This window comes from Macrobrachium rosenbergii, chromosome 25 (assembly GCF_040412425.1).
Source record: "Macrobrachium rosenbergii isolate ZJJX-2024 chromosome 25, ASM4041242v1, whole genome shotgun sequence".
NCBI lineage: Eukaryota > Metazoa > Arthropoda > Malacostraca > Decapoda > Palaemonidae > Macrobrachium > Macrobrachium rosenbergii.
In genome coordinates this window covers 12,821,985-12,845,235 of record NC_089765.1, presented here as the reverse complement: position 1 = coordinate 12,845,235, position 23,251 = coordinate 12,821,985, and the positions used below count along the sequence as shown (strand labels likewise).

The following is a 23,251-nucleotide window of genomic DNA, read 5'->3' as shown; positions in this document are numbered from 1 at the left end:
CAAAGTTAAGTATATTTTAGTTTAACCAAACCACTGAGCTGATCAACAGCTCTCCTAGGGCTGGCCCGAAGGATTAGATTTATTTTTACGCGGCTAAGAACCGACTGGTTACGTAGCAACGGGACCTACAGCTTATTGTGGAATCCGAACCACATTATGATGAGAAATGAATTTTTATCACCAGAAATATATTCCTCTAATAAACTTGTCAAAAAAAAGTAATACGCAATCAGAAGCGAAAAAATTAATACACCATCAGAAGTGGAATGAAACATCTTCATTTCAGTACATTCAATCATATCAAGCATTTGCAAATTCGGACACGCAACATACAATAATAAAGTAAGCACGCAAAGAAACAATTTACTTCCCAAACCAAAGCATCGTCACAAGGCACAAAAGATTCTGCGAATTCCCCAACGCACAACTCTTTCCCCCATTTTTACAGCGCTTTGTAGACTCCATATATATATATATAAATTTATATTGCTACAGAGCTGGGCATGCACGCAAACGTAATGAAAAAGAGGAAGGCAGTGTGTGATGGCTATTTTAATTAATGTCACCAGCAACGGTGAAACTGCCGTTGGTTTAATTCACTCTGCATAAAACAGAAAGTGCCAGTGTGGAAACAATTATTTGCACGGGTCTCTCTCTCTCTCTCTCTCTCTCTCTCTCTCTCTCTCTCTCTCTCTCTCTCTCTCTCTCTCTCTCTCTCTCTCTCTCTCTCTCTCTCTACTTCTGCGTGTTTACGCCATGTGATCATTCCGGGAATATTATTTTTATTTATTTATTTTCACTGAATTGAATTGAATTTAGAATTTAGGCCAAAGGCCAAGCTAGGCTGGGACCTATGAGGTCATTCAGCGCTGAAATGGAAATTGACAGTAAAAGGTTTGAAAGGTGTAACAGGAGGAAAACCTCAAAGCAGTTGCGCTACGAATCAGTTGTTAGGAGAGGGTGGAAAGTAAGATGGAAGAAAGAGAATATGAAAGGAGGTACAGTAAAAGGAATGAAAGGGGTTGCAGCCAGGGGCGGAAGGGACGCTGCAAAGAACCACAGTAATGCTTACAGTGAACCCTGTGAGGTGCACCGACGGCACTAACCCCCTACGGGAATTCATTTATTACGAATATTACAGTACAGCATTCCATACAGTTGAGTAGTCATCTGAACCACAGTAATCCCTTTTAGGGTGAATGTGGCATCTTTTCAGCACAGTACGTCCATATTTTGAGCAATTTTCACATTGGACTGGTCTTTTGTCCAAATATTTTGACTTATAATTCCAGTTTTTTCATAAAACTATTTTTCGTACCTTCACAGACATTCATTACAGTAACTAAATTTCAAAGCTGACGTCAAGTGTCCGAGTTTACGCCATTTCAAAGGATACATAAAAAACTCAGTCTTTAGGACTAAACTTTATAATATAAAATATACGTACATCATTCAACACCCAACAAATAATGGTAACAACGTAAAACTATATTAAAGTATCCAAATTTGCCCTCGGTGGTATGCAACAGCGGTACGTTACTACAAGAACATGACAATAAAAGGCACGTTCCATTCATTCCTGAATGACGTTTTTAATTCAACGCTGCATTCCGTTGAAAACTGGCAATGAAGGATGTGCATATATTAAGTGGTTTGTTAAGTAGTTTCTCTCTACTTTATCACTTAGCTGCCCAGTACTTCGTACTTATGAGAGCATGGAATTTCATTGTGCTGAGGCCCTGATATGGTTTCGGCAAATATCAAACCATAGCCGTAAAGTTGGAGGCACAAAAAGTTAATCCCATAAGAATTACATAACCGTAATCAATCTGTAACATCTGCAATGAATAAAAATTACAGCATAGACATTTCAGCACTGACAGATAGTCTGTAACTTATTAAATGGTACCATAATCACTTTATTACATACGTCAGTGAACAGAAAGCAATGAACACAAATACACTTGTCATTCCTTAATTTTTCTGTTACAATCCATGGATGTATTACAACAAATATACATCTGTTAGTAATCAATTTACAAGCTTACTCTACACAATTTGGTATAAGCCAGGCTCTTAAAGATGACTTAAATAAAGCTTCATGTAAAATTACAAACCATTCGGGATGTTCGGACTTCAAAATTAACAAGATTTCCTCTTTACTTATGCCTAACTGTAAGATTTTAAGACATTCATTCTTCACTATACGAAAGATCACGTATCTAAGAAAGAGTCTTCTTCGTTTACATTCCTATAAAAATATTCGAGGTTATCAAAGTTCATTGTCATTCCTGCATTTAGCAAAGCAGACATACAAAGTTGTGTGGAAGGCCAAGATCCACTGGTCTCGTGTAAGCGGATATAAAGTACGTCATTCAAAACGTAGTTGCGGTATCACACTTTCTATTAAACACGTCTGAGGGACAAACAGCAAATGGCAGTCGGCTGGAAAAAAAAATCGTCTTTATTACCTCTATAGTAACATCCATAAAGCACAAGTTTTCTTTGGTAACTTTTAAACTCCTGCGGTTTGTATTTATAAGTTGGTGGGAAGTGGGATGTGCCTCAAATAAATCTCTTAACTTTGAAGATATTAACAAAATTACTACACACAGCGCCCAGAAAACAAAAAGATCTTCCTTTCTTAAAAAAAATAAACTTTATAAAGCAAGTGCGTCACTGTTAGGAAAGTGGAAACAAATACATTATAGATCTGTACATGGGTATCCACAAATTCATAAGAAAAGTGTCCATTGAAAGACTGGATTCAGATAGGTCCTCTGGATTCAGATAGATCCTCTAACTTAAAGAAAAATATGTTAACTAAACATGAACTACATAATTAATAATGGTGTACAATATGATGACATCATTTGAACCTACTACACTGTACCATTATTACTATAAATCCCAAGGTATTTGTATGGAACAATCCATGATCAATAGAAAGAAAACCAGAACTTATCAACCATGTTATTTGATTTTTTTTACACATCTACGTCCAGGCAATGATGCCAAGCTTACAGATGACAGATACTGGCATTCAAATGTATACTAAAAGTAAAAACTAAATTTTGAAAATGTCTTAAGACAATGATTATAATTTCCATAAGGTACCCCAGGAAATAAATACATTTTTCCCAGTACAGTACTGAATAATCCTTAATTCTGTAAGCCTATAAATCAGAACCTTTGTTTTAGATCAAAAGATTTTTTACTGTCAGTACAGGTTGACAGCAATTTTAGTTGCTGCAGAGAAGTATTAAAAATATGATCAAAATCCTCGGTCTTTTAAGATGCAGCACTATATATTTGGACACAGTTAAACAAGCACATATATATTATTTAACCCTCTTACTCAGCAAGCAATGCTAGTATGAACACCATTCATGGCTAATATGAAAACTCAACCCTGGATTTTTGTTTAAAGTAACAAACGCAATTTCACAAAGAAGTTTGCAACAGACAACAATCTTTGTTATTATAAAAATGACTAGACATTAGTACAGTTCTTTTTTCAAGACAGATGATGGGAAAAATTCTTTTGAATGTGTTACACTGTACTCAAATGCTAGATAACTTATGAGGGCCAGGTAATCTAAACCCTCATTATAAGTTTCTGGACACAAATAAAGATAGGTTCAAAATATTTCTTAAAACTGACTTCACTTGTACAAAAACTTGTCATTAGGCCTTCAAATACCATATATTAAATGAAAAAGCTATTTGAAAACATGATAGAATTTGTTAGAATCTTGTCAATGTTCACAATGGTACATTAATAAAAGTAAATACTTTAACATGTTACCTCGTATCACAGAACCAATTCTATGAAAGTTATCCTACATCAACAGTTTAAACCTTACAGGATTATAATCACAAGTATAGAGACTTTACTTACAAGATTAATATATACTTATAAGAATTAATATATCTAACATCCCTTCTCTTTTCTGAGACAATTAAATCTTCATTAAAATAACAGGTAATATGGACATAACCAGTTCTTTCTCCCCTAAGATATATAAACTATCTTTTATTCAGCCTACCAGCTTCCCCATCACTTTTTACGACATATTCTAGGTATATATAATGCAAAGTATATGACAACTCTAGCGCCCAAGTGGTACTGTGAAATAGACTAAATTACTTTAATGTATTTGTAATTTCAGTATCTTGCATTATAACAGTATAAAGTATCATATCCAAACCAAGGAGGTACACTTCCAGACTCATGTGGGTGGGCCAAAAGTTTTGTTCGCGAACAAAGGATGAGAAATAAAGCAACACATGGTAAAAGCTATGGGACAGTCAGGTCGGGAGAAGCCAAACAGAATTGACAAAGTGTAAAATAAAGATCAACATCTAGACCCCAAAAGGACACCGGAAAAAATCTATAGTACCACCCACAACGCTGCGCAAGGAACACCAAATGTGGTCCATCTCTACAGTGCAGGTATCTCACAAATGTGTAAAATATACATAATCAGATTTACTTCAAAGTTTTGTTGCACAGTATATAAGCCCATGGAATAAAACTGCATTTTTCCGTAATCGTACTAAAATGCTGAACTCTAATTAAGGGACAAAAACATCATACCTAATACTGGATTGGCAATTCTGCTGTAATGTGCTTTAAGCATCTTGTGGGAGGTACCCTTGCTATAGACACATTGAAGCACATAGAAGTGCTGTGCTTATTTCGAATGTAAATGCACATTAACATTTTTCATAAAATGCTTCCTGATACTTACCATACTCCTATCTACAGTTTTACATTTACAGATAGTCTCAACTTACTGTACAGGTAAGTTACATTCCCAACTGGAATTAAGTCATGTTTTGTATTAACAATTTTATGCATATATTACCATTAATGTTTTGAAATTTGACTTTTCATATGTACAGTTATTTCGTCGTGTGCACAGATGAACATGTGTGTGTGGCAATTTGTACATGAAAATGTGTATTAATCTCATTCTCTATAACACTATAGCAGATAGTCATACCTTTACAGCGAAGAAAAATGTTTAATTGCAGTAGATTGATTTACTGAAGTAGTGAAATTAGTGAAACATACACTATAACAAGACAAAATCTGTCGGGACAAGCTCATAGCTGCATAGCATAACACAACCTGGGTAAAATGGTAGCTTTAATTAGCACCTCCTTCCACTAATCACAGAAACTAAATTCACCTCGTGATGAAGAATACCATACGTGGAAACAAGAAATAACAACAAAAATAGAGAACTTCTTAAACCTATCATTTGATCAAACTAAAATAGTGTGGCTAAAATTGTAAAATAATAATGCCATCCGTGATACTGTATATTGTATCTCAAAATGATTTATTTCCTAATAGTCTGATGCTTGACAGGACGCAATCAGACGCCGAGTCCAACTGACTTCCATTTCAGAGTCTGACACAGAGGGAAGCAGGGACGTATCAACAGTAATGGTACAAATAATTAACATCATATACAAGAGAAGCCAGAATCCCACTTTCTTAAAATAAACTTACAAAAAACAAAATTAAAAGTGCAATGGATGACCTGTGTACATCTAGGTGGTTACATAACTATTTAGGCCTTTAAATTGTCTTTGACGTGCTGTGGAATCTTGTTTACAAACTCCTTGTGAGGAATTCCGGCAGCTGATGCCAGCACCCCAGTAGAATTTCTAAGATGAAAGAAAAACCACTGAGTTAGACAATGATTACACATACACTGTATGATAATATACAATATCATTACCAAAATGTAAAACAAAATATTAAGAAAGCTCTGTGCATTCAGAAAGAAAGTTCTAGGCATTCAGGACACAAAATATACTGTACTATTATAAAATAATTCATTTTTCATGTATAACAGTTACAATACTCCTCAGGAAGATACAGTATACTCATATTCAGATACCCAACATCTGTGGCCACTCCTATACCTACATCAAGGGAAAAGGCCTTTTTTACACCTTCAGCAGATCTATAATCCTCCTTAGTACAATGAGACACATTTGAAAAACTAGATCTATATTTGTGCAAGAGCACTCTCAGGAGACTGGATTTAAAGTGTATTAGCTGTTACTTGAGAGAAGCACCCCTGTAGAGGGGTACTGCCTTCAGTGCACCTCACGCAGTGCACTGTAGGCACTACTTAAGGATCTTGGCAATGTCCCTTCAGCCCATAGCTACAACACCTTTCATTCCTTTTACTGTACCTCCGTTCGTATTCTGTTTCCTCCATCTTACTTTCCACCCTTTCTTATCAATTGTTTCACAGTGTAAGTGCGAGGTTTTCCTCCCGTTACACCTTCAAAATCTTTCTACCCAATTCCCCTTTCAGAGCTGAATGACCTCGTACGTCCGAGCGCTTGGCTTTTGGCCTAAATTTTATATTCCATGCCATTTGTATCCCATTAAGAGAAGCATCTGCGATCTACAATTTGATGACACATACCTGTGAGGAGCAGTTGAATGATAAGGGATTGGAATGCCCTTGATGTCTGTCAAAACTCCACCAGCTGCTTCTAAAACTGCCTGGGGAGCACATGTATCCCATTTCTTACAGCCAGGACTTGCAAATACGTATAAGTGAGCTTTTCCCTCGAGAAGCAACATCACCTAAGAAAAGGGGAAACAAAGCCATTGTGCATAAAAAACGGTAAATTAAACTTAAGTGTGTGTGTTATTAGTTGACTTTTGTAGACTAGAGTCACAATAACAACAGTCATAAATGTAAGAAAAATCTTTTAAAATTTCAGCTAAAATAACATTTTAAGGTAAATTTATTTCATAACTTTACTGTTTCCATACACAACATTCATTGAACTGTTTATGTATACTGGTACAAGTTCATTAAAACTGCCATTATGCACCATCTAAAGAAAATCAGCTTCTTGTGTATACAGAAACACAGGGATACAGTACTTGACTTATACTACGATCTCCTCACTGAGAAATGGAAAGAATGCCTTTGCTACTCCATACAATGCAAACACAAGCTCTGGCAACGATGAAAGAGGGGACTTTGAAGAGAGGTGTGACCAAAAAATGTTAAAGATTCATGGTCAAAGTACAGTGGAATGATTGTATTACAAATAAGAAGTGTAGACTGATTCAAAGTCTTGATAAAAAGATATATGTGAACAATGCCATTGACTTCAATAGGAATAAGGAATTGGTGGAGAGGTGTAGCAACAAGAGGCTGGAAAGAGGAATGAGATCTCAGGGAAGGCTGTCTGAACATGTGATTAAAACGAATGAGAAAAAACTAGAGGCTGGAAAGAGGAATGAGATCTCAGGGAAGGCTGTCTGAACATGTGATTAAAACGAATGAGAAAAAACTAGTCAGAAAAGCAACAGATAGGGACGTAGCAGAAGACCTATAGGAAGACCCAAGAAATCATGGAGAAAAGGGATAGATGATGACCTAGGCCTGATGGGAGTTCAGGAATAGATGATTACAGGACAGAAAAGAATGAAGAGAAATTGAGAGAACTCATTTTGTACTTCTAACCCCATGAAGGGAAAAGCTGTCGTAAAATTATTTAGAAAATGATTATGAAAGAATATTAATGAATATGGAATTTTCAACTGTACAAGTCCTAAGAATCTGGCTCCCGTGAATTCTGGAAACAAACTGTTTACAATACCCCATACATTCAAATCTTACCTTGTGCCCTGCTCCTCCAACCCTAAGAACCTCATCTGGAGACACAGCGCTGATGGCGTCGTTGACTGTGCTTGAAGAATGGGACCTTGTAGTAGTGACAATTAGCTTGCCTTCAGGAGGTGACGTTAGCGGCATTCCTCCGACTTCGCCACCAACCACACCCCATACTGTGCGACCAAGTTTACCTCTGAAAGAGAATTGCAAAGTTGAGAGAATTTAATGCAGTAATTTCAATCTGCACTTCTGAAAGAGAACTGCAAAGTTGAGAGAATACACATGCAATAATTTAGGGAGAATTGCAAAGCTGAGAGAACATAAATACAATAATTTCAATCTTTAATAGTGTACTTACTGCCTGAAATGGGCTCTGAAAGTGAAAGACCTTGTCATTAAAACAAATGTTCTATTTCCAGCTGTCCTGAAAAGCACCATTCTTATGCGAACATTGGCAGTACAACACCCAAGTTCATTGTACATAAATGTCATAAATAGGAGGCTTTGATAAACATCTACCTGCACTAATAGCTTACTACTGATCATGTCTACATACAGATGGGAAGGTCAAGGAAACTTAAAAACCATAAAAATTTTCTCATTACAACACTTTCATCAAGAAAAACATAAAAAAATACTTACCCTGGAGTCTGGTAATTAAAATATGGCTGGTGAATAATTCCTCCAATGGCTTTCCCACTGTGAGCTATGCCAATGAGCACAGTAACATGATCAAGAAGACCTGAAATTAACAGATGAAAGCCAAATCATTTCTAAATCACTTGGAATATCTATCTCAAAAATATGTTTTATACTTTATCTTGCAATTTTTAATAAGAGTCAAGTTATGCACTATTTTCACAACAAAATGCTGACACTGCAAAAATCAAAACCATGTTTGAACAATGGACGAACCACTGCCTTAGCTAGCTTTACACTTTGGTTCAAAGAGTTCAAAAAAGTTCAAAAAGACTAATTTCATTAATTATATTTGATAAATTCATTTTCAGAAATTTGTTTCCACATACATATCATTTACTGTACAAAAAATTCATTCCTTTGGGTAGCAGATTTTTCGTCTTTACTGAATCTGCGTGTCACCCACTTTAAATCCAAGATTATAACTACATAAGGCAGTAGTTACTATCAGTGAAGGGTATTTTGCTTCTGACCAATAAATTAAAAATTACCAATTGTTCTTCTCCAAAACATTTAATACACAACAAAGATCGGTTTTCCAGTTGTTGAATTACTTGAAGAATTAAATCACTGTGCTGTAAAACAACAATACAGGCAGTCCCCGGGTTACGACGGACTCAGCTTACGACGTTCCGAGCTTTCAATGCTCTTCAAATATATTCATCAAAAATTATTTCCCGGGCCGCAACACATGTTCCGGGGTTACGAAGCCAATCCGACGGAAGAAATGTGGCTCGAAAACATCAGAATGGTAAAAATTTTGAGTTTTTTTATGAAAAACTTAATAAAAATGCAAGTTACATTGTTTTCAAGACATCTAAAGGATTGAAAGTGAGGTTTTCTTACGATTTTCGACTATATTTCGGGTTACAACGATTTTCGGTTTGCGACGCGGCGTCGGAACGGAATCCCCGTTGTAAACCAGGGACTGCCTTAAATCATTTGAGAATATACATGACACAAAAAACCTCAAGAAAAAGGGTCACATGCATAAAGAAATCTAATGGAACAAACAATTCAAAAATACTTTTCAAGAATATATCATTTTGTATTACTCTTGGAAAGTGATTAACTTTCTGCATGTCAATGCAAGTACAATAACTCTAAAGCATCAAGAATACTGTACTGTACTTTATCCACAGGAGAAAACTTTAAAAAGATGGTTACCTGGCATATTAACGTTATAACAAATTTAATTTCTTAATAATTCGTAAAGTTCAAGGCAAAAGACTGTTGTGATCTCACAAAGTAAAGCTAACAAACTGTCCTAATATTCGTCATCAACTCAGGTGACTTGCAGCTTTACAGTTAAGAAATTCAAGAACAAAATTTCAGATTACTTGCAAATAACTGATATATTCTTAAAACACACTAAAAATTTGTAAATTAAAACATGATTAATAAAAATACAGAATTCTTGCACTTGCTGGTAAACATGTATTCACACAAAAACACAGACACAAGAAACATCAATTAGTTAATGAGGAATAAATTAAACCATTGTCTACAGACCACTACAGTAATACTCGTGACTGTATCTTCAAATTATGGTAAAATGGAAAGGTTTGAAAAGTCAACTCCAGTGTGACAGGAACTTGGTTGCTCGGTAAAGAGCAAGACCTCAACACGTAGGTCTAACGAACACATGCTCTTGCTTGGGAAGTATACACCATAAGAGTATACGCATCATAAAAATTGAAAATACTCTAGTTTTAAAAGTCTCAAGAATAATTCTGGTTAGTGTTTACATATTCATTCAAACACTAGTACACTTACTCCCTACATTACAAAATGAAGATACGAACAGTGACATAAAATGCAAAATGTTGGAACATGTTCGCAATTTTGAGCGTGCTCGACTATCAGCCGAGAAAGAAAATGATCCCCAAAACTGAAGTTAGCAATCACTGGGGTACAAGCAGTGTACTATTCTGACTCTCAACAAGCCGTGGAAAGAAAAGCTAGTCAAAAAATGTTGAGAATTTGAACGGTAGATACAGCACCCTACAATTTTATCCTTTCATGAGGTAAAAACAAAAGTATAACATGGAATATGCTGACCTCTTTTCTACCGGGAAATGTACTGATCTATAAACACTGCACCACACAACACTGAGGGTTGATTGCAGTTAACTTTATTCAGGTATCTGAGAATATTCACCAACTCCAGAGTAATCTATGTGTGATGAACAAACAAATAAAGAGTTGACTAATCAATATCAATATCCAGAGGAAACGTGCAAACCATTTAAATGCAAAATTAAAAAAATTAAGAAATCAACAAAACACTGCAACAAAAAAATTACTTGAATAAATACACAATCACATGCTTAGGGGATCTAAACAGCTCAGAACTGATGAATAGTGTGAGAAATGTTGTCAACAAAATTAGATCAAAATAACTTCAAGATAACTTTGTCTAATGAACTGATGTGTGTCAATGTGTTCTTGTATAATAACATAACGCCTGATCAGACAGTCTTCCTAATTGTGTGTAAACTTTTACCAAATTACTTTTTAAATCTAAACGGTTGATTACTGATACGACCATATTTCCTATTTACAACTTTTACGCTGCTCACTGTATCACATTTCCTTCAAGCGAAGATGCAATGCATTACTACCCTAAAAGCAATTCACGTTGTATTTTACAAATTTATTTATAGTTTTACCTATTTATTTATTAATTTATATTTTTTCTTTTGTAATAACTGATCTCGAGTTCTCAAAATGGCTACTGGAACTACAAAATGTGACAACGTAAAAACCTGCAACAACGTGAACTTCCATATTAAAAGTTTGACCTAACAATACCCGTGCAGAAATGCACTAGAAGTAAGCTTGACTTAATAAAAGACCCGAGAGAACAATCTAAATTATATAAATCATGAGAAATTGGTGATCATCTGAAGATTCCTTAAATTACAGGCTTTGCAATATAAAAATCCAAATTAGGAAGCAGTACAAGACCCAAATTATTCAGGGGGATGAAATCACAATACTTAAAGATACCTCCATCCACTCGATAGTAAAAAATAAGTAAGCTTTAAAATGTCACAAAAAATCTTGAGAAGTTTCCTTCAGTAAACCATATGCCAATTTAGAGGTTTGAATTACTTTTATCCTACTGTTGCTCTAAGGTTAAGTATTCAGAAGTTTCTCTTTAAATGAACCTTCCAAAATGAGAGAGAGAGAGAGAGAGAGAGAGAGAGAGAGAGAGAGAGAGAGAGAGAGAGAGAGAGAGAGAGAGAGAGAGAGAGAGAGAGAGAGAGAGAGAGAGAGAGAGAGAGAGAGAGAGAGAGAGAGAGAGAGAGTTTAGAATTCTTGCACATCAATAAGAGGAATATTTTTCTGTTTTCTCTACAGGATGAGCCAATTTGCTGTTAAAGTGGTAGCTAGAGAGGAATCAATCCACGAAAAACCGAAGAATAGACTAAAAGCAACGTCTGGTCCACAACTGCTGTGTCCAACGGCCCTTAAGAGACAGGTGAGTCCATGGTTGTGATCTGTTATGTAACTGGATACCTCATTATTAGTCCACTTTGCCAACTGCTATTCATCAACTGATGAAAAACATCTGTATGTAGAACCCAGTCTTTGATTTATTTGTATCACTTACTGGTACTACACTTTGGTACTACATTCAAATTATTTCCATTCAGAAAATTAGACCATTAGAGAAGAATGATCTGCACCACTAAGATACTGGTGAGTGTCTTGATTACAAACAGAATCTAACCGATCATAGTAACCCAACAATTCTACAGTTACGTATTTAGCAAGACAAACAGTACAGTAAACACCTGCCTTCATCATGTAATATAATCCCATGAGTAAGAGAATGACACAATAGAAATTTGTAAGAGAATGACACAATAGAAATTACGCATAGTAGCACGAGTCTTAAAATGGAGGAAAAGATCCACACTTATGTAACTTGTACGGTTACATAACTCTCCAATGACACCATTGTCTGTCAGACTTTCACCTCTCATGTTTGTCCCAGTTATCTTAAGTCATATTATCATGTATCTGAGTGTCCAAGGTTAGTGTTGAGTGATTATAGCCATTAGTCTTCAAACTGATTTTGAATGAGTGATTATAGCCATTAGTCTTCAAACTGATTTTGAATGGACACTTCTGCAGAGAGAAAATACCATCACAGGCTCGAATCCTGTACTTGTGAAAGCATTCCAACATCTGAGGTGTCACTTCGATAATGCACAGCTTTCTTACAGCTGTACCGGTACACTAATGCATAATTAAAACAATGTTTATATTGGTGTCAGTAAACTTTAAAATGAAGCACAGTACTACTGAATTATTCAGGATGCATTATAAGCCTATGACCTAGACATTGAGATCCTTACATATTTATGACTTTGCTATTTCAAATTAAGAACATACATTATCGGAAACAATCTTAATCAAATGCTCTACTTAACCAACAGGCCGGACTGTCAGTAATATCAAGATAGTTTACATAATGTAAGCAATTGATACCAACTAAATTCAACTACAGTGTAAGCATTTTACTCTTTGCAAATCTAAGTGCATCGTCTCACACTCATAAGTGCTACTGCTAAAACCAGTAAGTGCTCAACTCCATATTACAAAGTGCATCACCTCAACCCAGTGAAAGAACTACTCAAAGTATTCACAACATGTGTATGTGTGTGTGTGTGTGTGTGTAAGGGTTGTCTAGCCACATAACAGAGCTTGAAATTGTCTACTCTGCAGCCTCATATTGAAGGTGAAAAACACACAGTCTACTAATACTATTAAAATCAAAGGGATAAGGCACGCATCAGCAAAAAAAATAATGTAGAACATATCAACGAGGAGATGCTCGAGAGGTATAAAGCAACCTAACTAACTTGCACAAGTCGTTTCAAGCGTCTTACAAACTCCCTGGTGACCACTTTGAAGGCATTCGAAAGCTTGCAAAGGGAGTTGGAAAAAATAAGCGTCAAATTACAGCCGCAGCAGTTGAGATGAGTACAAGTGAAATCTATACATCAGAATGAGTTAACATAATGAAAACAGTCAGTCATGAAATAGCAAAAATAAGAAAATATTCAAGATGGAAAACTCAGAGGCAGATGCAACTTTACACCCAGAATATACTGGATGAATCGCTTTCAGCACTGACAGCTTTAAATACCTCTCCAGTTTTACTTCCTACAATAAAATAGAAACCATTGCATTTTAAATAAGTCATATTGGCTATTTCCATTTACTTTTCAAAGCATAATACTCTACTTACAAGCTCCTGATGGCTTTTATTCTTTTTAATATAATTATACTTCAACATATTCAAAGATGTTACAGCCTCCCATCTCTTACACCAAAACAGTAAATACAGCATAAATCTGACTAAATTACAGTTTAAAGGATATACAATCAATGTGTGATCCAAATACTTTGTTATAAGACAAGCACAAACAGTTTGCTTTGCACATATATCAAACTTTAAGAAATCCCAAATCACTAAACACATCAAAAGTCTGAGTATTATTTTTCAACATGTCAGTATTCTGTAGCATACATATCATTACCATACAGAAATCCCAAGGCCCCAAACCCCAAATAGATATGAACTTTCAACCCAACAACCATCCAAGCAAAGGTTCATGAGTACTTTAACATTTAAAAGAACTACTTCAACATTTCAAAGAAGGCTTACAAATGGCTACGGAACTCTTTCATATACCACGGAAACTACAGTTCTTTCTTCACTTACAACTATTACAGGACCATTAATGATTATGTCAGTGCAAGTTACTAAAAACTTCTCACTTCCTAGCTGTCAACTTTCACTGTGATTCCCAACACAATGAAGTTTTTTCGTTTCACGCTATAGCCACAAAAAATATCCTTCAAACGACAGAATGTTTTTCCCGTGGTCTTTCAATGATTCTGATTGTTCCCAACCTGTCCAGAGTATCATCTGTGATCTCCCTGTTATGTAATACAATCTAGAAACCTGACAAATGAGAAATAGGCTCATGAACAATGGCAAGACAGCACCTCATGACCTTACATTATCATTCTAACCTGAAAGGTGGTACAAAATCCCTGAGTAATGTTTCTCCCCCTTAAAAATAATCCATTTCTAATAACATCAGAACCCCATAACAATGGGAAATTTTCCCAAATCAGAGAATTATCAGGAGAAATGATGTAATGGTAAAAGCCAAATGATGTTGGTACTTGTGTACGATAGTCAAAAGCAAGGTGATATATGCCCTCCACAAGCAACAGGCATCAGTAGTATGCAAGCCAGTCTCAAGGAAAGTAGTTGCTCCATGTTCACTAAAGTACATACAGTGTGATTGTGAGTTCAGGTGTTGTCCAGGATAAATAAAAATATCACAAAACAAAAATATGCAGTAATTGCAAAAACATTGTGTGACAGATGAGAGAGAAAATCTCTAACTAAGTCTCTGCGACAAGGCAATCAGTTTTCTAGTGGTAATAGTTTTCAGACAAGCCCTTCTGACAGAGGGTGCTAATAAGTGGACATTTTGGAAGTTAGGCCACAATGCACTCACCATGCAAACTTTCCCCTTGCACTCACCATCCAAACTTTCCCCTTCCACAGGGGATTTCAGAGGCAATATGCCAACTAAAACCACCTCATATGAAACTGCTACAATTAAATCATCACACAAGACCAGAGAGAGTAATGAGCAAAGAATTCTGACCAGAGATTTAAATTTAATAAGTTTGTTACTTCATGGAAAGCAAACATCTACAGTGGTTGGGACAGACAGACCAAGGGACAGGACACAAGTTTTTGTCTTCGAAACCATACGAATGACCCATTGCATGACCCCCGAAAAGATGAACGGGAAACCTCGTTACTGTTACAAAGCTGCAGGGCTATTCCCCAGAGAGGAAATGTTATAAGAAGACAATGGTGGAGTAGAATATCCTACAAGCAGAATACCTATAACTGTAAAGCTTTCAGTCTCCCTGGTACATGGCGAAGAAGGTAGAAGTAGTAACTAATTTTCATGAGAAATTACCCTTTACTTACAAAATAACCCTACAAGATGAAGGAGGGCCAAAAAAAAGTAATAAACAAAACACAGTGGCTACTACATACAAAAAATTAATGAAAAACTACTAAATTTACAAATGAAAGTGAATGTACGAAAAGAAAAATATACTCCAAGGAGTGTAAGCGTTCAGAGAGCAAGTAAAGTGTTGCAAACTTCACACAATCCAAAAGGAAGTGATTTCTCGCTAGACAACTTGTATTCATTTCCAGCAATAACTGGAGATAAAAGCTGCCACACAACTCAAACCGTCGTTCAAATGTATTACCTTGTCTCCAATGCTCTGTGCAATAAAAAAAAATAGGCTACCTAGACAATGGTTCGTATAATATACGAAATGTAGTAAAATATTTTTAATACTTCATTCAATATTTTGTAGGGAAAAACATGAATTGTAAATGACTGTAGGAGCAAATACAATAACAAACTAATGTTATTGGGCAGCCACACGTGGCCTATCAGTTTCACAGCCAAGTTACAAGAGCAGCTTATGAGAGAAGTTCTCATTTGTAAATTTATCAGATAACATAATACAAAATCACAATGAACAGTAAGACCAAATATAAAAATATTCATTTTTCCATTTAACTGGAAGGTTACTTGTGTTCCCCCGTCCTTCTCCAATAATGATAAAAAACCTTCAACTTGACCAACAGGTTATTCTTTTTGTCTGAAAAAACTTGGTTCTCTGACGATTGGTGACAGCTGAACATGACATATTCAAGGAAGTTAGACAACTTTGAGGAAAAAACTAGGATGACATGGATGAAAAGTAAAAGACACAGTAGACATTAAAAGGATGCTACAAAGAGGAGAAAAAAAAGATGACTTATGAATGAGCAACCACAGTGAAAAGATGAGGATTCATAAAAATGGGAGAAAAGTGACTAGTAGAATTTTTTCAATAATAAGTTCTGGAGTTCTTCCTGGTTTATCATTATGCTATCTCAGTTATGCATCTAGAATAAAACCATACCACAAAAACATCAGTGATACACAGAACACTGCAAGAACAAGTTCAGTAGCTTTTTAAATTCCTACATAATCTGCTATACTCACTGTAATACGAGCTGACTGTCAGTCAAGATGTTAGGTTACAAAAAAAAAAGAAAGGCAAACTCTGTGTATTCATAATAAAAAAAAATATCTACTCACAAAGAAGCAATATATAATATAAATAAACACTACTTACAAAAATGACAAAACTACAAAATGCATGTCCACATTAATACTAGAATGGAAATATGAACTCGAATGCAAACAAACTTAACAAACGCACGCAGGCTAAGATGGTGTAGTTCCCCTAACCTGTGGGCTGAATTCATACAAGCACAGTCAGTATTAAGGACGTTCACCAAACAGAGTTCATTACGCGTAAAATACGGTCGTTTCTAAGGTGGCACAATTAACGTAACACCACTTGTCACACAAATTGTGAACAATGTTAGAAAACTTTATGTAGCATGAATGTCATGTTTTAAATTTGACTGTTTACTAAGACATATTTCAAATATTCTGCTATCTCTAATACAGTACTGTATATGTTTATGATATATTTATAATCTTAACACATTTATCTCATTTAATATTGTACATATATATATGTAGAGAGCAGTAAATTATTATATAACATCTCAATAATTTTCATGTTGCATAGATACAAACCATTAACTCACAACTGCCTTACTCTGTTGATCTAGAAAACTAGACCAATTGGAGAGTCACATATTGATTACTGTAAAGAATTTTTAAACATGCTTATTTCTTCCTCTAACTTGCTAACATTGCTTTTACTGCAAGAATGCAAAGCTGCAGCAGTCAATTGAATCAAAGGCGAAAACAGAACACCCTTTTTAAAGCAATGCTTGACTTGACTGTTCACCAGACATGTATAAAAAGTAAACGGGGCATTATTTGCGACTCACAATCAAAAGAAGAAACTTATGTCTGCACTTTTCATAGATAAGATGATGCTGGAACAATTTGGTAAGGAGATCAGAGGAATGTATCAATTAGTTCTAGCTGACAACAGTCTACTTCTTATTTAAGCTACCTTCAAGACATTTCTTAAATAAAATATTCTAAATGTTCCAGATCTGACTACATCAAAAGGAGCTGTTCTTCCGTTAGAGGACACTCACTGAAGTTTGAGTTCGAGAAATCAAGGCTCTGTCGCCATTTACTTTCTTCAAGCGTATTTCATTGGATAAAAGCGTATTTCATTGGATAACCAACTCAAATAAAAGGTAAGTTGGAAGTGCAAGTCTACCTTTCACACTCATTACAATGACGTCTCCATACTTTGATAAATCTTGGTAGAAGTAGGCAACATCGTACGTCAATTTTCTTGCTACCTTTCACCCAGTCTCATTCCAGTCTCACAACACTTACTAGAATTCAACAACATCACAAGTCAACTTTCTCCTTACTTTTCACCCCCTCTCATAACAGTTTCACTCAAAACACTCTTCATTTTCCTCCATTTCAGCCACTACCTTTCTAATGCTTTGGACTCTACCGATACCTGATCCCTGTTGTACCAATTTACCTGCTCCTGAGTCAGACACAAAACTAGCGAGGCATATTACTACATGTAAACGGTATGCATAACATAGCATAGATCTTGCTTTACTAGAGCAAAGATTCATAGTGACTGAGAGATGAAGGGTTACCTCTCACCACTTAGCAGAGCAAAATTAGCTTCTTTAGTAAGTGAGTGTATACAGCAGTGCAGTATACAGTAAACACTGAAACAGGTTCCCAATTACTCAAGGTACTCCCAGTACAGTATACTCTCTTTCTGTATCCACACTATGTACAGACATTCTCACGCATTATCAACAAGAACAGCACATGTAAAACAATACTTTGCACTTAAGTATGAACAAATATGAAGCGTTGTTTTTGCACTTTGTATTCTAAATTAGAGATATTTTTAGCCTTCAGTACTCTACAGGTCCTGAGAGCTGATTGCATTAGCAGTAATGAGAATCACTAACTGAGAAGAAATACTACACTGTACAGTATATTGGAGGCCTAACAGATCCAAAATTAATGAATAATTATGCAATTCATGAATTTCACAATACCTTGTGTATATTCTGCAGTGCCATCCAGTGGATCCACCCATACCACAATCTGGAAAAGTATACAAGTCTTAAACAACTGAGGCATAATTTATACACAAAGAATGAGCCATATATTCCTTTTGAACGACTAAAAACTTACTTATATTGTTGCCCTAACTTTATCAGGGAGTACCGTCATTAAATAACCTACTGCTGTATTCAGGAATCTGTTCAAATTACATAGTAACCACACTACATGCAGTGCATGGAGGCTGAAACTAAAAATAATATCTGAGCTTTCTCAGCATAAAAATTCATGGCAGTTTTAACCAAGAAGCAAGAATTCAGATCTTTAAATATAAATATTCACTAACCAAGAGTGGGTGTCACAAATACCTCTTCCTCAGCCAGTGAAGACAGTTCTGAAGGACACTTGACATTCACCGCTGGCATTGCATCCGGATCAAAAACTTTGTCGCTGGTATCTAGTGTTTCTTCCTCTCCTTCCTCCCCTGCAATGATTACAGTCACAGAGAAAGTGTGATCACAAAAACATCGTACTCCTGTGCACACCAAAATCCTTCAAACTAACTCTATAACAAAAATACAGGTATTGGTAAGAAACTGCTACAATATAAGAATAGTTAAGTTAATTCAATCACTACTAAGGCAGTAACTTCTCTTTGATTCGGCCAACTGCTTCCAACAATCAAGTACTAAAAAATCACATTTGTGTTTATGCAACGTTGCCACTAATCAATCTGTTTTGATTATGCAAAGTTGCCACTAATCAATCTGTTTTGATAAGTGGAAAAAAAGGCTGTGATAGGTTAGTGAAACTGGACAGTCACTTGGAGAAAGAGGACAAGTACCTGACAGTGTAAAAAGTCAAAATGCACTGCAGTATTTCTCCAAGTTTTAACATATCGGCTACACAGATTTTTTGTAAAATATTTTTATTAAATGCAAACTTACTGCAGTGCAAAATAATTTGTAAAAATTCAAAATATAAAATACAGTACTGTACCTATTATAGTAATCTTAGGGAAGCATTTATTTAGTGAACTTATTATGCAACGTTGAGCGGCTCTGTCCGCCTCTGTTTGTAGATCACTTGCATTCTGGAAAAGAAAAAAGATAAGCATTCTCAAAAATGACTAAAATTTAAACAGATGTTTGCAATTCATGAACAGAGACAATCTCAATTAAACAGAATACATTTTTTTCAATACAAACCCGTGAGCTTCAACATTAACAAAAGTGGTGTGAACCACTTAACAAAGGAGAGATGAAGCAGTGGGAACTAAAATAAGAATACATAATGCCAATATGAGTCTCAGTACTGTAGATGGTTCGGACATTTGATGAGAAGAGATAAAGTACAACTGGTCAGGAAAGCTGTAGATATGTTAGTAGCAAGACAAAGACCTTTAGAAAGATGCAGAAAATCATGGAGAAAGGAGACGAAGAAAGTTTAGCAAAAGGACAGAAGAGTGGAGACCTCATCTTACTCGTATGTCTAACCCCATAATGGGAAACTCTGATGTAAAAAAAGTTTATGATGATAATAAGTGTCAGTAGATTTCAATAACTTGTCATTGACCAAATCTGTATTGGCCTTTGAAAGGCTATCTACCAAACAGGTAGGTTGAATGGCAAGCCTAGGTGTGCCCTTGCGTCAGTGAGCGACAAGACTCTATGAGCATAAGTCACATATAAATGAGTAGAAGGAGCTAAGCAAGGCACAAGAGAAGTCTGGGAGTGGTGCGAAAGGCTCGTAGCAGACAAGTCTCATTAGCGGGCAGAGCAGAGCAGATCACAAATATGAGTGAGATTAGCGAGTGGCAAACAGTCTTGGTGAAACCATAGTTATGGATGCACAAATTAACATAGTGTTAGCCACATTATCTTGTACAAACTGTATGATTAGTTGTCATCCCAATCACAAAATAATACAACAAAATACAATGTATTTACAATATCTTGGTGCAGATTTGGTTCTTACCTCTTTTTCTACAATACCAAGTTCCCCTTTCTTGAGAATGTCCCTTATTATTCCTCCGGCATGACTGGCAATTGCCACCGACGATGACACCAGCCTTGACAAAAGAGGCATATTCTGAGCTAATGCCATTTTGACAGAACAGATGTGCCTTCTTAAACCTTAGCAAAATACAGCTCCTGAAATATAGAAGAGGAAGATATCAACAGTGTATTACAGTATATAAGGTTGTAAATTAATCAAGGAAAAATGTATAACTACTGCATGTTAAAATTTACTCAAAGTTAATTTGGGAAGTGAAAGCAGTTCGCAGACCATGCGCTATTCATACACACTTTTGCAACCTTTTTTGTTTTTCTGTTCTGTAATTTAAACCCGGCCAGTCATATACCCAGTTGACCTAGGTCACGCCCTAGGACTACTGATTTTTTTTAAAACCAACCATTCAGAAGGAGTCGAAACGGTATGGTTCATATACCCGCGCTGTGGTCCAGATACAGCCATTCTTGCCCGTTCCACTTCCAGAGTGGAAGCACGTGACGTGAATGTTACTGTAGTTTACTCTTACAACAGTGATGTATTTGAAACTGTAGGAAAAATGTTTTTCAAGAATAGGATATACACGAAAGGCATTTCATATGCAAATCTGCCATTTCTTGAAACGCTTCAACACGTTCATGGGCTTTAAAGCCAAACGCATTTTACCGTCCCAGCCAAATAAAATAAGACCTGGTCCTGGTACTTTCACAATCAAACCCCAAGCCGGTATTTCTAAGTAATAGCTCTGCACGGACTGTGTGGAACGGTTCCACGGATACGAGAGACATTAGGGAGCCATATGTTCACAAAGGGATTGGCTAAGGAAATCTATTATAAAAGGAACTATACTAACCTAACGTTCCCTAACCTAACCTAACCTAGTAGGCCGTGTTACTTAGCTGGGGCTCTGCCCCCCAGATCCCCGTGAAGGAAACCCCACTTTTTACCAAAAGTTCCCCTATAACACTGCAGGGATGATAGCAATAATATAATGAGTTCTGAGGTTAATTACGGGTTAATTACAGTCGAGACAAAAAATAACCACAGAAAAGGTCAATTTCCACGTTAATACCCGACGCCTGACCTAACCTGACCTTCCCTTCCTAACCTCAATTAGGGGCGCCGTGCCCTGACTTTTGCCCCCTCCTGGACCCCCAAAACCCCCCCAAGGAACACCAAACATTTGAAACGTGGACCCGAAGCTTCCATTCTACAACCTCATTAATTAATAAACCTAACAATAAACAGTTTTTCCAATAAACCAACGTACCCTCACGACCCGGCGAGATGCCCAGATGCCCGAAAGCGAGATACGGAATGCCCTAATCACACCAGACGAGTCACACCGTCATCACTGTCTGGAAGCGTTGCGTAATGGACGTAAGTGGGTTACGTTATAGGCAGCGTTATGCGTTACGTTATGCCTTGTCATGAATGTAAACAAACCGAACTCCCTGCAAATTAGCTGCAAGGTTATTTACATTGATCTAAACATGTCTACATGGTGCCCTTGAGTCGGCCATCTTGCCACTCTCGGACGAAGTAGATTGTTTTGGGTGTATTTTTTGTATGTTTCAGTAGGTATTAGATCAGATTTGCGAGTTCATTTGGCATTTTTATCAATCTGGCTAAGCGTGAATGCTTTTTTGGGTGTTTGTTTTGTATATTATAGCTGGAATTAAATCAAGTTTGCGAGTGTAATTGGCCCGTTATCACTCTGGCTAAGCATAAATGCTTTTTGGGTTTTTATTTTGTATATTAATAACAGAAATTAAATCAGATTTGCGAGTGCATTTGGGCATTTTTATCACTCTGGCTAAGCGTGAATGCTTTTTGGGTGTTTGTTTTGTATATTATAGCTGGAATTAAATCAAGTTTGCGAGTGTATTTGGCCATTTTATCACTCTTTACGAGTGAATGTTTTTGGGATGTATTTGTATATTACAGCAGGAATTAAATGAAGTTTGCGAGTATTTTTGGGTCATTTTATCACTCTCTTTACGAGTGAATGACGTTTGTGTGTATTTATTCAAGGAATTAGATTGATTACGAGTATACTTTGTATTCGCATTTCTTACATATGTCTATATTTTTACATCTTGTTATCTACATCAAAGTGAAATAAACACGTAACTCTTTCAGCATATCAAAAATACACTTAAATTGCACTATATTTCATGTATAGTTTGTGTATTTATTCAAGGAATGAGATCAGTTGCGAGTGTATTTTGTATTACTAAAATTTCACTCAGATCTACATAACTGGTGAGTTTTCTTTCGGCAACGTCACTATATACCAGTGTCTTACAACTTAAGAAAATACACTTATAAAAACTACACTGTATCTTATACGTTACTCTACAGTTCTCTTCAGGTGAACTGATAAGAATATTTGACAGCACAGCACTTTATATATATATAAAAAAAATACAGTTTAAGAGTCAGTTACAAGTAGTCTCGTTGGTGCTGGTTACTGATAAGAAAACTTAATCAGTTTGATTGATAGCTCTCTCTCTCTCTCTCTCTCTCTCTCTCTCTCTCTCTCTCTCTCTCTCTCTCTCTCTCTCTCTCTCTCTCTCTCTCATAGAAATATCCATCTGACACTCTCTCTAGCTCGCTCACTCTTCAGTCACACGCTGACACGGGCACTAAAAGCGTTCATATTTTTTATATATTAACACTTTTAGTGAATTATATAACTTTTAATATATT

The 23,251-nt window shown here is 36.0% G+C and overlaps 2 protein-coding genes across 6 annotated transcripts in view; one reads left to right on the top strand and one right to left on the bottom strand.

Annotated features, from left to right (window-relative positions):
• Nucleotides 1-23,251, top strand: part of LOC136852341 (uncharacterized) — a 60,033-nt gene that overhangs the window by 15,951 nt on the left and 20,831 nt on the right. For all 3 annotated transcript variants that reach the window (XM_067126911.1, XM_067126912.1, XM_067126913.1), the window contains exons 3-4: nt 11,733-11,853; nt 17,525-17,676. The gene's annotated coding sequence lies outside the window, so the exon portion shown is untranslated. The remainder of the gene's footprint in view (nt 1-11,732; nt 11,854-17,524; nt 17,677-23,251) is intronic.
• On the bottom strand, nt 1,410-22,072 carry LOC136852343 (3'(2'),5'-bisphosphate nucleotidase 1). Of its 3 annotated transcripts, none has more exons than XM_067126914.1 (10): nt 21,810-22,018; nt 20,504-20,679; nt 19,526-19,619; nt 18,895-19,010; nt 18,520-18,568; nt 13,244-13,306; nt 8,310-8,409; nt 7,674-7,860; nt 6,459-6,622; nt 1,410-5,682 (listed from the first exon to the last, which is right to left on the bottom strand). In XM_067126914.1, the coding sequence occupies exons 2-10, from the start codon at nt 20,630-20,632 to the stop codon at nt 5,586-5,588; spliced, it is 999 nt and encodes a 332-aa protein (XP_066983015.1). In that variant the 5' UTR covers nt 20,633-20,679; nt 21,810-22,018; the 3' UTR covers nt 1,410-5,585. The 3 variants fall into 3 exon arrangements, with proteins under 3 accessions (XP_066983015.1, XP_066983016.1, XP_066983017.1); XM_067126915.1 differs by lacking the exon at nt 13,244-13,306 and adding an exon at nt 16,710-16,745 and having other exon boundaries at nt 21,810-22,014; XM_067126916.1 differs by lacking the exon at nt 13,244-13,306 and having other exon boundaries at nt 21,810-22,072.